Below are 14,082 nucleotides of genomic sequence, written 5' to 3'. Positions count from 1 at the left end.
TGTTGCAGATTAAATCTATAACCCTATTAATGCAGCTAATGCTTCACTGTGGTTGAAATGGTAAATATCTCAGGGAAGGGGGAAGCCAGCAAATACCAGGGGTTTAATCCAGCAAATACTAAATGCATTGTCTGATGACAAGCAGTAAATAGTTAATTCCTCTTCGAGGTCATCTTAATGAAAAGAAACTATCATAGTATGTGTTAAGGAACCTCCCCATACCCCCCTAAAAAAAATACCCAGAACAGAAATTTTTATAGTTGTCTGAGGAAAAAAGGAGGGAGAAGGAACAACAAAACAGGGCTCTGATAGAGACACACATTGGGAACTGTCTAAGCAATGCAATATGAAGATGTCCTGACAACAAGGACAGCCAAGCGAGAATATTTGACACTGGTTTTCCTCCAGGCAGAATGTTTTCATCTTTGTTCTGTACTGCTAAATTCAAACAGTGTGTGCAGATACAACGGCACTAACTTCACAAAGAAGGTAGAAATCAAAAGGATTTCTTCATCCAAAATGCATAAAATAAAGGAGAAATGGGCCTCCAAGTCATCTGCCGTATTCAAGAGGCCTGTGAAGCATATGCAACCACAATCACAGTGGATTTGATTTAGTAACCAAGCCACTGAAATTGCACTAAAAGCTAATGAAGCCAGCCATAAAAATCAAATGGTGCTTAGGCTGAGTCCAAAGTCTGTGGGGATTAAGAGTAAGAACGAGAATAAGCCCAACCAAACAAGAAATAAATGTATTTGGGTTTATCAATCTAATGATGATAGATGCTTCTGTTTGGATATATTCATGCTCGTGGCAGCTAAACAGGTTTCTAAAGTATCTGTCAGCAGCAGCAATCCCTGTTCTTTAAGCACTGAAGCCCTGTTGAATATAACCACTCTGCAGCTCACTCCCTGACCTTTATGATTAAATATCATGATGTGGCTCCATCTGTCTCACTGCTTCACTTTTATAGTTGTGAACGTATAAACTTTAGCTCAAGACAATCAATATTTGCTTTTCCTTTAACCCCTCTAGATATGCACATTACGGTGAGCTTTTGGCAGAAGGATGAGGGAGGCTGTTAATAAAATGAAAAATACAACTGCATTCAGAAATCTCTCTCTACTTTCTCTCCTTTTTGCTGGTAATGAAATCTTTTGATTATGCACACTTAGAGCATTAATGGAGAGCCAGAGGAAAAAACTGAGAAGTCTAAGGCCCATCTGTAGGACCATTCAAGGAAATTTTGAACAGAGAAAACTTGCACCAAACTGTCAACACATTTATCATCTTTAGAATGTGCATAAATGAGATTTTTTTAGGAGGAAATTCAAGTGGATGTTTGAAGAAAGTAAAAAATGGGATCTTTATTGTAAGGATGTGCTAAAAATCATAATGTTGATATGATGGTGAAGCACAGCCCTCAATACCAAACATGCATCATGACCTGGCTATACCGAAGTAGCCCTTTTCTCCAGTGCCAGTGGTGCAACCCAGGTGGTGCGTAAACACTATGGACACATTTTGCTTGGAGCAGGAGGCTGGGCTCAATGACCTCCTGAGGTTTCTTCTGGCCTTAATTACCCTGTCGTTCTGTCATGCCACGAACAGGACAAATGAGTCCCTCCCTGCTTGCAAACCAAGATTAAGCCCCAGCATGACTAATAACTTAATATAAAGTCTACAAGTACAGATAGCTGTTTATTGCATATAATCAAACCTGCTTTGACAGCGGAGAGGTAAGAAAACTGTAAAAGAGCAACAGCATCATTTTTGCTGAAGTAGTGTAAGAGCATGAGCACACAGGTGCAGAGAACGTGTGCTCTGCATGTCGCATTCAGCACTGGGCTGTCCCGACATCAATACGTGCCAGCCAGAGCACTGCAAGGATGTCCTGGTACATGCGTGGATCACGCAAGAACTTGGTGCCAGGTCCACATGTGTGGGGTGTCTCAAATTCTACCTCTGCTACAGGGAATTCAACCCGCGCCTCTGAAAAGTAGTTCCACTAAAGATGATAAAATATTTTTGGATTTAGACCCTGAGGTCTTACCAGCCATGGCCGCCTCACGCAGTATTTTTACTGTTGTGGTTCCCTGCTCATTTAATGGTTTGTCTTAGTTGGCAAGTCTTTAACACCACAGGTCAGTGAAATGTTCAGGAAATAGAGATTTTTGTGCTGCTTCAGGACTATGAGACTTAGCATTAAACCCTGATGAGAGATCTGATTGTGTCAGCACTCTTTGGCGGAATGAATGAGTTGTTGGAAGAAAGTAATTCTACCCTCTCTAACTCAAACTGTGATCATACCAAAAGTCTTGCTTCAAACTTTGGGGAAAATCAAAACGTCAGTCTGCATTAGGAACATTTTGGGTGATTCTCTGCAGCCCCTTATAGGGCTTTTTTTAATTAGCCAATTAAAGGTTTTCTGAACCAGTTACAGCCTTTACACATTATTCACGATACCTTACTCATGACTTTGGGGTCAGTAACTACCAGAGAAACAAACTTACTGCTTTATTTGAACAAGCATGACTGATGGACTGAGAGGTTCAGGAAATTTTCTTTGCAGTTCTCTCCAGTTGAAGACTAAGTATACTATTGTGCCGATTCTGTATGTGATTCTGTGCCTGCATGTGATTTTATGCTTGAAAACGTACTTTATTGCTTTTCAGTCAAGCATTACACAAATTACTTAATGAACAACCTGTTACCTTTTTCCCAGGCAGCAAACCACACTAGTTCCCCAAAGAAACTGAGCCTAGTAGCTAGTGGGAGAGCTGCCCCAACTAGACATTTCTAGAGTTCCCTTTGGGTTTGCAATGAATTCTCCCTATGCACTGTGTTTCTTGGAAAGTCTTCTAAAAAAGCACAATTATCTCTGTCAGCTTTTATCAGCAGGCGAGAGGGATCTCTGGAAAACAGTTAAGGTTTTTTAGAGCCACCCCAAGAACAAAGCAAACAACAATGAATGCTTTCCAGCAGAACAGACACCACTTTTGGGATGCAGAAACCTTGCGGGCAGGGGAAAACTCACACAAAACCTCTCCTGCTCTTCTTGCGGATGAATTCTGATTTTGGCTGGGAAGTTACTCTGCTCCATGTCAATGCAAGGTTGCTCAGCATCTAGTCCTAAGCAGTTGTCTCCCTCTAAGATTTTACTTCAGACTAGTCTTCAAATTTTATGAATTTTCACATCATGAATGAATTTAAAACTCACAAAAGTAGAGCTATTGAATTTTTCACTGAGCTTGATTTCCATGGATTTCTTTTTCTTTCTGAAGCAAGACTGCCCACTGCAGTTAATGAAGCTCTGTTTATGATGAGCTGAGGCCAGTGCCTTCATTTCACTGAGGACACAAGTTTGAGTCACCAAGGCCAAAGATACAAGTCAAGGTCTGGGAGGTAAAAGGCCAAAGGATTAGTCATCCGCCATCCAGCCCAGCCCCAAATCTGACATTTTGCACAGTGAGAACAAGTCTAGAGAAGACTTCTCCCCATCTATTGTTGAGGAATTGAATTCACGCTAAAATAAAACATAAATACAGTAGTTGAGTAGTGAAGCAGCAGGGGTAGTCTGTCATTCCAGAGCTCTTCCAAATGATTCCTTATGCCAATTCATCAAAATGGATTTGTTGTTTTTTTAAGATTATACGTGTGTTTGTGTGTGCGTGTGTGTGTATAAATTATTAAACAAAAGCTCCTCTCAAAATAAAACCACTGGGAACCTCCATGTAATAAAATGAGTCACACCAGGATGCGATGACTAAGTGGGAGAATAGGGAATTCCACTCCCCATGCCAGCTTTCTACAGGATCAATTTTCTGTCAACAGGTGATGGGAGCTTGTCTCTCTGCGTTTTGTTTATTCCAAAAATTATTATTATTTTTTAATATTCTCTTTAAACAATTAAGATTCAAAGCTGAATAATCAGGACCAGGCACGCTTCCACTAGGCGCCCCCATAGTAAACAGTGAGCCAGGGAATTCAGGCCAGTAGTGGCTGCCTGTGTTAATAAGGATTTACCAGCTGTAAAATTCCAAAATCTTGTGTCATACGGGGAAACCTTCCAAAACACTGGATTCCACCCTGTCTCGCTGAGTCTCTAACAGCTATGGCAACTCCGTTTCTGCAGCCACACTCTTGCATTTTTGTGTGTGGGATCCTTAGATTTTTTCCTGTTTTGCAGTGTTTTTCTGGGATCCCCAATTTAATGTCTGACAGTTGCCCTGTGGGATTACAAGAACACCTGGGGCAGGCAGCACATTTCAGCCAGGAAGTAAACCTGTGGGCAGCAAGGTTTGCTGGGGTTTCAGCAGCTATAATAGCAAGGAAAAGCAGAAGGTGTCCCCTTTACCCTGAAACTTTCTAATTTGCACAGCAAAATAGGGCAAACTGATCCTCCTGATTAATACTTGTTACTCCTCAGTCTTCACAAATGGTGGGATTTGCTAAGACACATTCCTCTTTTGCTTAGAAAGAACAAACCAAAGAGAAACTCAAAGAGAACAAAACCTCCCTCATCCTCCCCAGTTCTGACATCTTTTTGCAGAGAGAACTGACCAAGCAGGCCCTGTGCTCCACTTTGCTGGCGCCTTACTTTTATGCACTGCAAGGCACGGGGAGGGGAGATTAACCTGGAAGGTGATCACCTCTAGCTAATGCAAAAATCAGGTGGGTCTCCCGACACAGACATCTGTAATTTATTCCTCCGGTTCATCCCATCGCTCTGCAGCTTTAGAGCGGAGAAGATATGCATCCGGCTTTACATGCTGGACTCCAGCCACAGACTGCGTGGAGTAGAGAAAGCGCTCTTTCTAAACTACCAAGAAAATAGCAAGATAGCAAATTTATTTCATATACTCTCTGCAGAACGTCAAGTTGCAAACAAATTGAATCATTTAAGATTACAGTACCACTCTCAGTTTTGCTAACTCTATAACTATTCCCACATATTTGTGCTTTTTTCCTTAGCCTTTCCCATTAAAAACCACAATCAATAGTTTGGGTTCTTTTCCCCAGATGCTGGGCTTTTATCTCAGGTTAAGATGCCTTAAAAACCTACATTTTTTGCACTAAAAACCTGCATGTTCAGCATGGATTGTGTCTGTGACTGAGTTATGATACTAGTTCTAAGATACACTCGGTTCCTCTCAATTCTCCATAACTTAAACCCTCTATTTCAGTTCATTAATTTAGAAATTCAGTGAAAGAACTGGAGCTTGGAGCCTGCATTAAATATTTAAAGTTGTTTACTGGGGTCAAATAGCAAATATCTCTTTCGGATGGATCTGGGAAAAAAATTGAAAGTTTTTTTAAAAAAGGCTGGTGTCTTTTTTATCTTTAATTTGCCTGAGAAAATTGCATCATTAATTTTGCATCATTAAGTTCAAAGATATAATTGTTGAAAATAGTTTGCTATTTTTTACTTTCCCTGGGAGTCTTTTGATCGTTCATGAAACTGTCAGACTGCTAACGGGCATTTAGTTCCCTGTTTGGGGCATGGTATGAAATTTCAGACTTGACACAACAGAAAGGGGAACATTGCTGAAGACAGTCTTATGATTACTTTTCACATCTCCCACAAAGGACCACGATCCTCAGCCCTGTTTCCTCACTATCATCAAACCCAATACACAAGCCACCTTCTATTCGCATTATACGTGCCATAATGCCATCCCGTCACAGTTTTCCATAGTGAATTGTCCTGGCCAAAAGACTGATTCACATTTCAAGTCATTTGGCTGATTTTGAGCAGATGTATCTCAACTTACACAATTACTACACATATGGGCTATAAAAGACATTTACGGCATAGAAGAGCACTTGCAATAGTGGCTTTACTTGTGATAAAATGTCAGCCCATATGTGCTGACTCAGGTCTGGGGCAACACTTACTGTGGATGCAGCCTCCTCAGGAGCTTCGGCTCAAAGTAAAACATCACCCCTTTTAACTCCTTGCTTGCCAAGGCTGCCCCATTCTTCCCGTTGGTGCCTGGCAGCGTAGAGCTGTTCACTGCTCCAGAACCGATTGCTAGGACTCCCACAAACCCATTAACAAAGGATTTACCCCATTTCACTGAACTCTCTGGGTTGCTTTTCATAAGCAAGTCCCATGCCCAAACACCGGAAGTATTGAGCTCTTGCTGCAGGACAAAAGGGAGTGATGTAAGAAGCTATAAATTCTTAATTTTCTATATTTTTAAGTCTATTGTGCGTTTTAACTATATCTAAATATATATTTAAAGAATTATCACTATCCCCAGCTATAACTTGTGAATATAAAACCTTCCTAGGGAGCTGTGATTTCCTTTTAACTGTTGCAGGCAGAGGTAGAGGAAGTTTGATAGCATCATTGGGTCCAACTTACTGTGCTTTATAAACAAGACTTTTTCCAGAAAGTGGAAATGCCAAAACCAGCAAGCGCTGCTGTGCTTATTTGCTAGCTTGCAATGCAGCAGGAATACTGAAAAGTGCAAGCTTGAGAGCAAAATCACTCTAGAGCCTGCCTGTTTGCTTCTAAAAGTGAAAGCAATATGTTTCGAAGAAATGAGATTATTTACCCAGAGTTAAAATAAAGCACATCTGCAATGACAGATATACAGAAGTGTTGAAAATTAGAGAGGCACAGTGAAGTAGTACAAATACAATCAGAATAGTTATTATCATTATTCTTGTTCCAGTGATAGGCAAGCCATTGCAAGGGATCTGAATGAACATACTGGGATAAAGCAGGTACCTGTGGCCATGGGTGATTCTGAGCACACAAGCCACTGCACTTAACACGTCGGTATGCGCAATGACAGCCCATCTCCCACAGCCATCCCTGACAGAGAGCAACGCATAAACATATACCCGAGAAACAGAGAGCACCCAACCTCAAAGAAGACGGGCGTAGGGTGGAGGCCTGGTGCACACCTCAAGCAGCGTGATACTGCTTCTGCTGTGCATGAAGGCGTGAATGCTCCTGCCATACCTGAAGCAACAAACTCTGTGAATCTCATTTCAGATATTTTAGTAAAGCTGCCAAAGGATGGAGCCTGGGGATGTACAAGACGGAACAAGAGGGAGGGAAGAAGAAAGGTTCGTGGGTCTTGGTAGCCTGGGTGCTGGCACAAGCTCCAAGGTTCATTTCTGGAGTAGGGAGACAAGTGCCTCCACTCAGGTACAACATTCTGGGCACCGTGCGGATGAAAGCCTCAACTCACCACCGACACACTGAACACAATAGCCCTGATCCTGCCTGCTTGAGCTCTCCTGAATCCGGCCGACATTCAAGTATGTTCAAGCTCACCTGCTCTAGCTATTAGCCTCCTAAGAAACCACTGCCATGAAAATATCACCGAGGTGGACAGACATGCAGGAACTCAAGGGAAAAAGCAACTAGAACTCCATTGCTTGAATCTAGAGCTGGAAAGATTTATTTTTGTCAAATGGACTTTGAGCGTCCATGCTTCAGAGGCCTTGACAGCTGCATCAGTTCAAAGGGCACAGAGAGCACCACCTCTTCTCTTTACACTGCATGGCCGAATTGAAAGATTTATGGTGGATCTATTCCAAAGATGTACGCTTTCTGTTTGGGTTGTTTCTCCACCACCCACATTGTCCTAGCGATGATTCATGATGTCCATGTGGCCACCATAAGAGTTTGGCAAGGGAAAGCACAGTCCATTTGCACTTTTCTCCCAGAGAAACATGAAACTCCTCTATCACTCACAGCAGAGCAGCAGTAACCAGTACACAAATGGGAGTAAACACAATGCAACCAACAACATCTGACTTGCAAATTATTACATGACAATTAAAACAAATAAAAGGGGGAATTCCAACCCTTTTCTTTTTTTAACTGCATTGTAAGATCTGGGCTCCAACCAAATACTAACACCCTTGACCTTTAGCATATTCCAAATCCTTGATGGCCGTAAGGCTGCTTTTCAAGCTCTCTCTTCCAGCTCAAAATTAAAAGAATACGTGCACTTCAAAAATTTCTATCTGTACAATCCGATCTAGTTGCTTCCCCTGACCTCTTTTTATTTAGCTGGGCTCAGTTAGGTGTCCCTGAGTTCAGATCTTAACACCTTCAGCCAAACTCTGCTTTTGTGTGCTGGACTGACTCTACCAAATTCGTGAGTTCCCCTGGCTTATGGCAGCTACAGATGACAATCTTTCATCAGGAAGAGATAACCTTAAAAAGAACTCAAAGCTGTAATGCTTGCATGTTGGTAAACCTTACCATTAAGAAAATGAATGCTATTTATGCATCAGCATTTCAAATGCAAGTACTTTATCCCCTTGCTCGCACACAGAACTCTGAGCTCCAGCCCCTTCAGTTCACTTCCTGCTGCCATTTCCTGTCACAAGCCTAAAATGAGAGCCTTTTACAGACTTCTCATTGGCGAGCTCATTGCAATAGTTTGTAGTTCGTGTAATACAACAAGGCAGTTATTTTCATAATGACATGCCGGCATAATTTGGGGAATATTCTTTATTTTCCAGGTATGCCTAGGGAAAAATACACGTATCTGTTGCGCTGTGTAACAGAGAAGTAAAAACTATTCATTATTGTTCTTAGAAGCCTGTTGTATTTTGGTCAGAAATATGAACAGTTCTATGTTTCTCTGTGTTGCTAGTAGTGAGTGAAGAATTGCCTACAAGGTCCATAGGAAATGGAAATAAGGTTTGATTGTCTGCCTGAGGGATAAAAACTAATTTACAGTTGTGAGCCCCAGCAGCAGTTTCCCGAGTGTTGTGAGGCACAACGACTGCCGCCTCCTCAGCACCCGCTTCACTGCAGATGCTGGTTCAGACCCCAGATTCAAGGTACACCCAGATTTTGGAGTCTACGAAACAATTAACAGGAGAATGTCTCACTGCACAAAGATACCCACACAAAGGTTTTTGAGGAAAAAAAGAGTCTTGCTACTCTCATCTTAAACACTGGCCAAACAAGTCAGGGGGCTCTGTGGAGTACGACATGCCAAAAGCTGTTAGATGGTTATCTACACTGCTGCTCTCACCCTTGTCATTAGTTGTAGAACTAAAATGGGTGGCAAAAGTGGGAAATCAAATACCACTTGTTAGCACAGACAAGGCTTGTGAGCTGTTAAAATGAAACTCAGAGAAAACCATGTTTCCCCTGCGAGCTTGGTGCATCTTCCTGCCTTCACAAAGGTGAGGTTCTTTTGCAAGCCCCCCAGGGGCCACGTCACGCTCTGGAAGAGGGCGCAACAAAGACAGGGTCATGCCAGCGACTCACTATCCACCCACCAGCATGTTTATTGTGGCTTACTTTACTTCTGAGCGGCTTATCAGCCCTTTTTGCAAGGTGAAGGTGCTGTGCAGATCAGATCTGCAGCGAGCCAGCTCCCCGAGGTGAGCGCAGGATCCTCCTCCTCCTCCCACCCAGTGACATTTCTAATTGATAAATCCAGCTGCAGACCTGGGCCTTTTTGTTCTGCGTTCAACCTAATGCAACAACAACTAAGCATGGCCACAGTAGTGATAATTGTCTACAGTGTACAATGAGGGAAGCTGAAAGTCGCAGGTGCATAGGATCCTAATTTTCAGGCAAGCTGGGACACTCATTAACCTCTGACAACCCAAGCACAAAGGCTTAATTCTCAATCTACTGCAGTCAGCCAGAGTCTGATCAGCCCCGGCATGATTTGCATACCCATCTCAGCTTCTTAACCTTCCTCACCTTAAGATATACCTATTAAAGCAAGCAATCTTCACTTAAAAGCAGTAAGAGGTATTGCTGCATTATAAAACAGTGCACAGATACACAGAACTAGCTCGCCTTCAGCACGCAGTGGAGTCCCCCAGATAACCCACTGCAAACTACACAGACTTCTGATTCAGACCAAAGATTTGCCTCTGGGCCCCCCATCCTCTAAATTCCCCCTCTGCCAATCATTTATTCAAAGTCCTGCAGACTGAGGCCGCCTGCAGAGGCCGAGGGGCGGTGGAGGAGGCAGGATATGGAACACCAGCATGCAAATCCCTGCTCCAGACGGGGCACTGCCGCTGGGATAAGTCACGCCTCTCCGCTACCAGGAGGTAAAAAAAGAAGAAAAAAAATAGCAGTTTCCCCAGCAGTGAAGAAAAGCTTTAGATTTAGTGTGGAAAATGTTGTTGTTCTTTTTACTTTCTAACATCTCTTCCAGCCAGAGCCTTCTCTGCTCTTATATGGAAATAGGGGCAGGGCGTTTTGGATGTTTCCTCGAAATGGCATTAAGAGCTACCTCCTTTTAGTGTATCATCTCCTTTAGTTACTGCAAAACATTCTTGGGACAGGTACTGTCGCGGGCTGCCAAGCATGTTCCCATGCACCTTCACGATTCGCTGACATCGACGGAACAGTGGCAGCATAGTGGGAAGGAATTAATACACGGGCTTAAAAGGAAATACAGGGTGCCAAGAAAAGTGCTCTGACTGCACAGGCTCATCTGAATCTTCACAGTTCAGAGCCCAGAGCCTTTCATTCTTGCTGTAAACTAGCATGGCTTGCTAGTAGTGCGGGGAAGAAGCTGAGACCCACAGCACGCTCCCCCCCCCCCCCATCGCCACCTGATGCCCACATACATTAATTTTTGGCTCAATTTTTGCTTTTTGCCAGAGGCATTACCCCATAAAATCATGCACATGCTGTTCACTTGGGGGATGCAATTTCTTAAATCCCTTGCAAGTCACTGGATATATCACTTAAACTGCCTCTACCGTAGTTTACCAACAGAAAACTTGGGAACAACATGTTTTCTTAACAGCACAAAGAGAACACAAATTTCACATAAAACAGGCTAACACTTTTCATACTGCAGAGTCCTCTGTCCTGCTGAAATCAAGCAGAGTAAAGGCTGGCAGAGTCTGTCCCTTCATATTTGCAAAGTGCTTTTTTGATCCCTGGACACTGTTGTCATCCTTGCAGAGCACAGTATCTAGAATACAAAAATCAAGCCTAATGAAGGGTAAGTTAAACAAGTCCAGACCATTTGCAAAGAAACAAATGTCCCTTTGCAAAAGCCTTAGAAAATCCAATAAAATACACATACTGCTTAGTGAGGTGAGATGAAATGCCTGCATGCGTATGATATTAGAAAAGAAACGACTCAGCTCTGAAAAAACAGGTAACTAACTACAGCAGAATGCATTTGTTTGCATTTCCTCCTGTAAACAAGGAAACCTGGATTTCTGCTGCCTACCTTAACCACTAGATCACACTAGGCATATTTTCTGGGGTCAGGTATTCTTTGAGTTAGAAATCAAGATACACTTATTGTAGCATGCCATTATGAAAACACAATACAGAGAGCTCAGGAAAGGCAGAAAAGGTGATGCTAGGCAACTAAATAACTCCCAGTAATCATTCTTTATTCCTATTATTTATATTCATCCAATGCTCGTCAGCGCTTGGGACCATCTTGTACTGGCTCTGAGCAAGTCACCAAACAAGATGAAAAGAGAGAGAATCTATAATCTGCCACTCATTCCCCTGTCATGGTTGCTCAAGAGCTAGCAAGATTACCTGAAAACTGGCAAAACATGTTTTAAAAGAAGCAGCTCTACTGGAAAAAAAGTAGCATTGGGCTGTAACAGGGGGCTTTTCTCTTTGAATTGAATTTGATTTGTTTTGCTGTAGTCTGAGCCTATGTGAAAATATCTGAAATAATATGGAAGATGAAGTGATGTGTTCTTTTATCTCAGTATGTATAAAAATAATTTTACTTTTATATAAAACACACATATTATGAACAATTTCCCCCACAAACTTCTGAAGGGAAGAAAACGCAATCTTTGCCTGGAGTTCACATCAATAAAAAACGTTCATTTCAATTGTGAAATCTGCAGTAGCATTCACTAAACATGAGATGGAACAAGCATAGAGGAACATGTACTGGTCATCCCATTTCTTTGATAACATATCCTCTTCCTGCTGATTCCCAGTGTCTGTATTCTTGTGAACCAATAACACAAATATTTGCTCCCAAGTCTAATTTTACTCACATGGTTAAGTCAAGTGATTTGGTTTTACTTACATGAACTTGGATGGGACTACTCACTCGAGCAGAGTTACTCATGAGCACAAATCTTAGGAAAGACCGTGAGACACAACACCACTACAGATTTGCCTTATCCCATTAGGGAAAGTTAGAAAAAAACTGCCTTACCTGATGTTTTCTCTGTGAACACCACCTTGGACTCTGCTGTGAAATTCTGTCCAGTCAGGATCATCTGTTGCCCTCCATAAACAAGGCAGCTATCAATATCTTGTCTTTCAACCATCGGAAGTTCATGAGCAGATCTTTGGGCTGTGGACAAATTGCAGACATGAATGAAACCAACTCTGTTTTACCAGGACTTTCCAGATCTTCCCAGAACTATCCACAGATTGATCTTGTCATCGTTACCATCCGTTGACTGCCAAAGCAGCTTCTCCAGGGTGCTAAATTTAGGTTTGAGAGGGAAAAATAAACTTACTCAAGGCATTTTATTTGGAAACATTCAGGAGCTGGCTGCAGCGTTTCAGCTGTGCTGGCCTTACTCCTTGTCCTTGAGAAAGGACAGCTTGGATGAATGAGCTGGAACTTGCCCATGTCTGTTTCCAAATAAATGGCCAAATTTTCAAGTGCAGGCACACTACAGCCCTGGAGCCCAAAAATTCCACCTGCAGAGAGGATTCCACTGAATAACACTGAATTCCTTCAGAAAAAAAATAAAAATAAACCTCTTCTACAAAAGCCCACTGCCTCCCACAGAACAGGGACTACACTGGGCATGGAACAATCTGTTTGCCAACAAAAACACCGTCTCCATGTGCAGGCACCCAAGCCTTGTACACACAACAAGAGGGGCAATCACAAAGTCATGTTCACATTGGTGAACAGGAGGGGTCACGCCGGGACTCTCCTGCAGCCTGGGCTTTTTGCAAGCATGTCTTGCAGAGGCCCGAATATCTGAGGAGCAGGACCTTGTGTTGCAAATTGAATTTGATTACAAAAGGCAAGGAAAGAAAAGGTTGAGTGGAATCCAGATGGGCATGTACGTGATCAAGGATTTCTAAAGTCTTTACTGTTCTTAGCCATGAACTTGGAGCGTGACTTCGGCAAGTTATTCTGTCTTTCCCCAGCCAGAAAACCAGGATAGCACCACCTCTCCACCTGCTTTCCTCTCATCCCATTAAAAGAGCCATCTGCATGGTCAGAAAAGCTTCGGAGAATCCTGATCACCATCCCTGCAAGTCCATTCCAACTGTTTGCTAACAAGCAGCAGGAGCCGAAGAAAGCAAAGATGCGAGAATTGTTCCCTACAATGCAGACAGCTGGAAAATATCATGAGCTTCCCTGTGACCAGACCAGGTGGGCAGCAGTTTGGGTCTGGTGAACTGCGAGTTCATGACCTGCACTCAAACTCCTCCAGATTCATCCACCCCAACTGGAAAGGCCTCTAGAGGATGCCGCTCATCTATTTAACAGCTGCCTTGGCTGGATTTTAACTTTCTCTGACAAAGAGCCTGCTCCCAAGAGACCTTGAGCACTTGTGTCTTCCCTTCACTGAACACCGTTGGCTGCTGAGCCAAAAATAAGGAAATATTACCCTATATGTTCAGCGCTGGCCCTCTGCTCGCACACAGGCAAGGCTGTGCTTTCTGCGACCTGGTTCCAGCACCCTTTTACTGCTCTGCAACCTTCAGAAAGCTGAAAACCCAACAGCTCTCAGCTGCAGTGAGAGCTGTACAGATTCTCTCACCACATCAAGAAAATGCTAGAGTATTTGGTGGGAAAACACAAACATTAAACCTTTCAGACAGGTGTCTGCAGAAGAGGGGAGCAATTTATCTAGCAAGGACAAGCTCAGCTGAACCCTTTCTGCCAGTCATATGACATGGAGTTTTTGCTCACTAAAAATACAGATAATTCAATATTTATAACTTTCTTGTCCCATTTGAGAGGCATTTTAAAATGTCTATTTAAAACAACATTATGACTCATTGTTCCCGTCAAATCTATAACAACAGCTGGGCTAAGATACTGCCAATTAAGAATATATATTCAGATTATTTTCACAGAAGCTGCTAATTTCTTT

The 14,082-nt window shown here is 42.6% G+C and overlaps 1 protein-coding gene across 4 annotated transcripts in view; it reads right to left on the bottom strand.

Annotated features, from left to right (window-relative positions):
- Positions 1–14,082, bottom strand: part of NFATC2 (nuclear factor of activated T cells 2) — a 93,834-nt gene that overhangs the window by 39,813 nt on the left and 39,939 nt on the right. For all 4 annotated transcript variants that reach the window (XM_074605268.1, XM_074605266.1, XM_074605267.1 and 1 more), the window contains exon 6: positions 12,168–12,308. In XM_074605268.1, the coding sequence (XP_074461369.1) occupies positions 12,168–12,308 (141 nt within the window). The remainder of the gene's footprint in view (positions 1–12,167; positions 12,309–14,082) is intronic.

Source organism: Larus michahellis, chromosome 12, assembly GCF_964199755.1.
Source record: "Larus michahellis chromosome 12, bLarMic1.1, whole genome shotgun sequence".
Classification (NCBI taxonomy): domain Eukaryota; kingdom Metazoa; phylum Chordata; class Aves; order Charadriiformes; family Laridae; genus Larus; species Larus michahellis.
The sequence above is the reverse complement of the archived record's forward strand: the minus strand, read 5'-3'. Positions and strand labels throughout refer to the sequence as shown.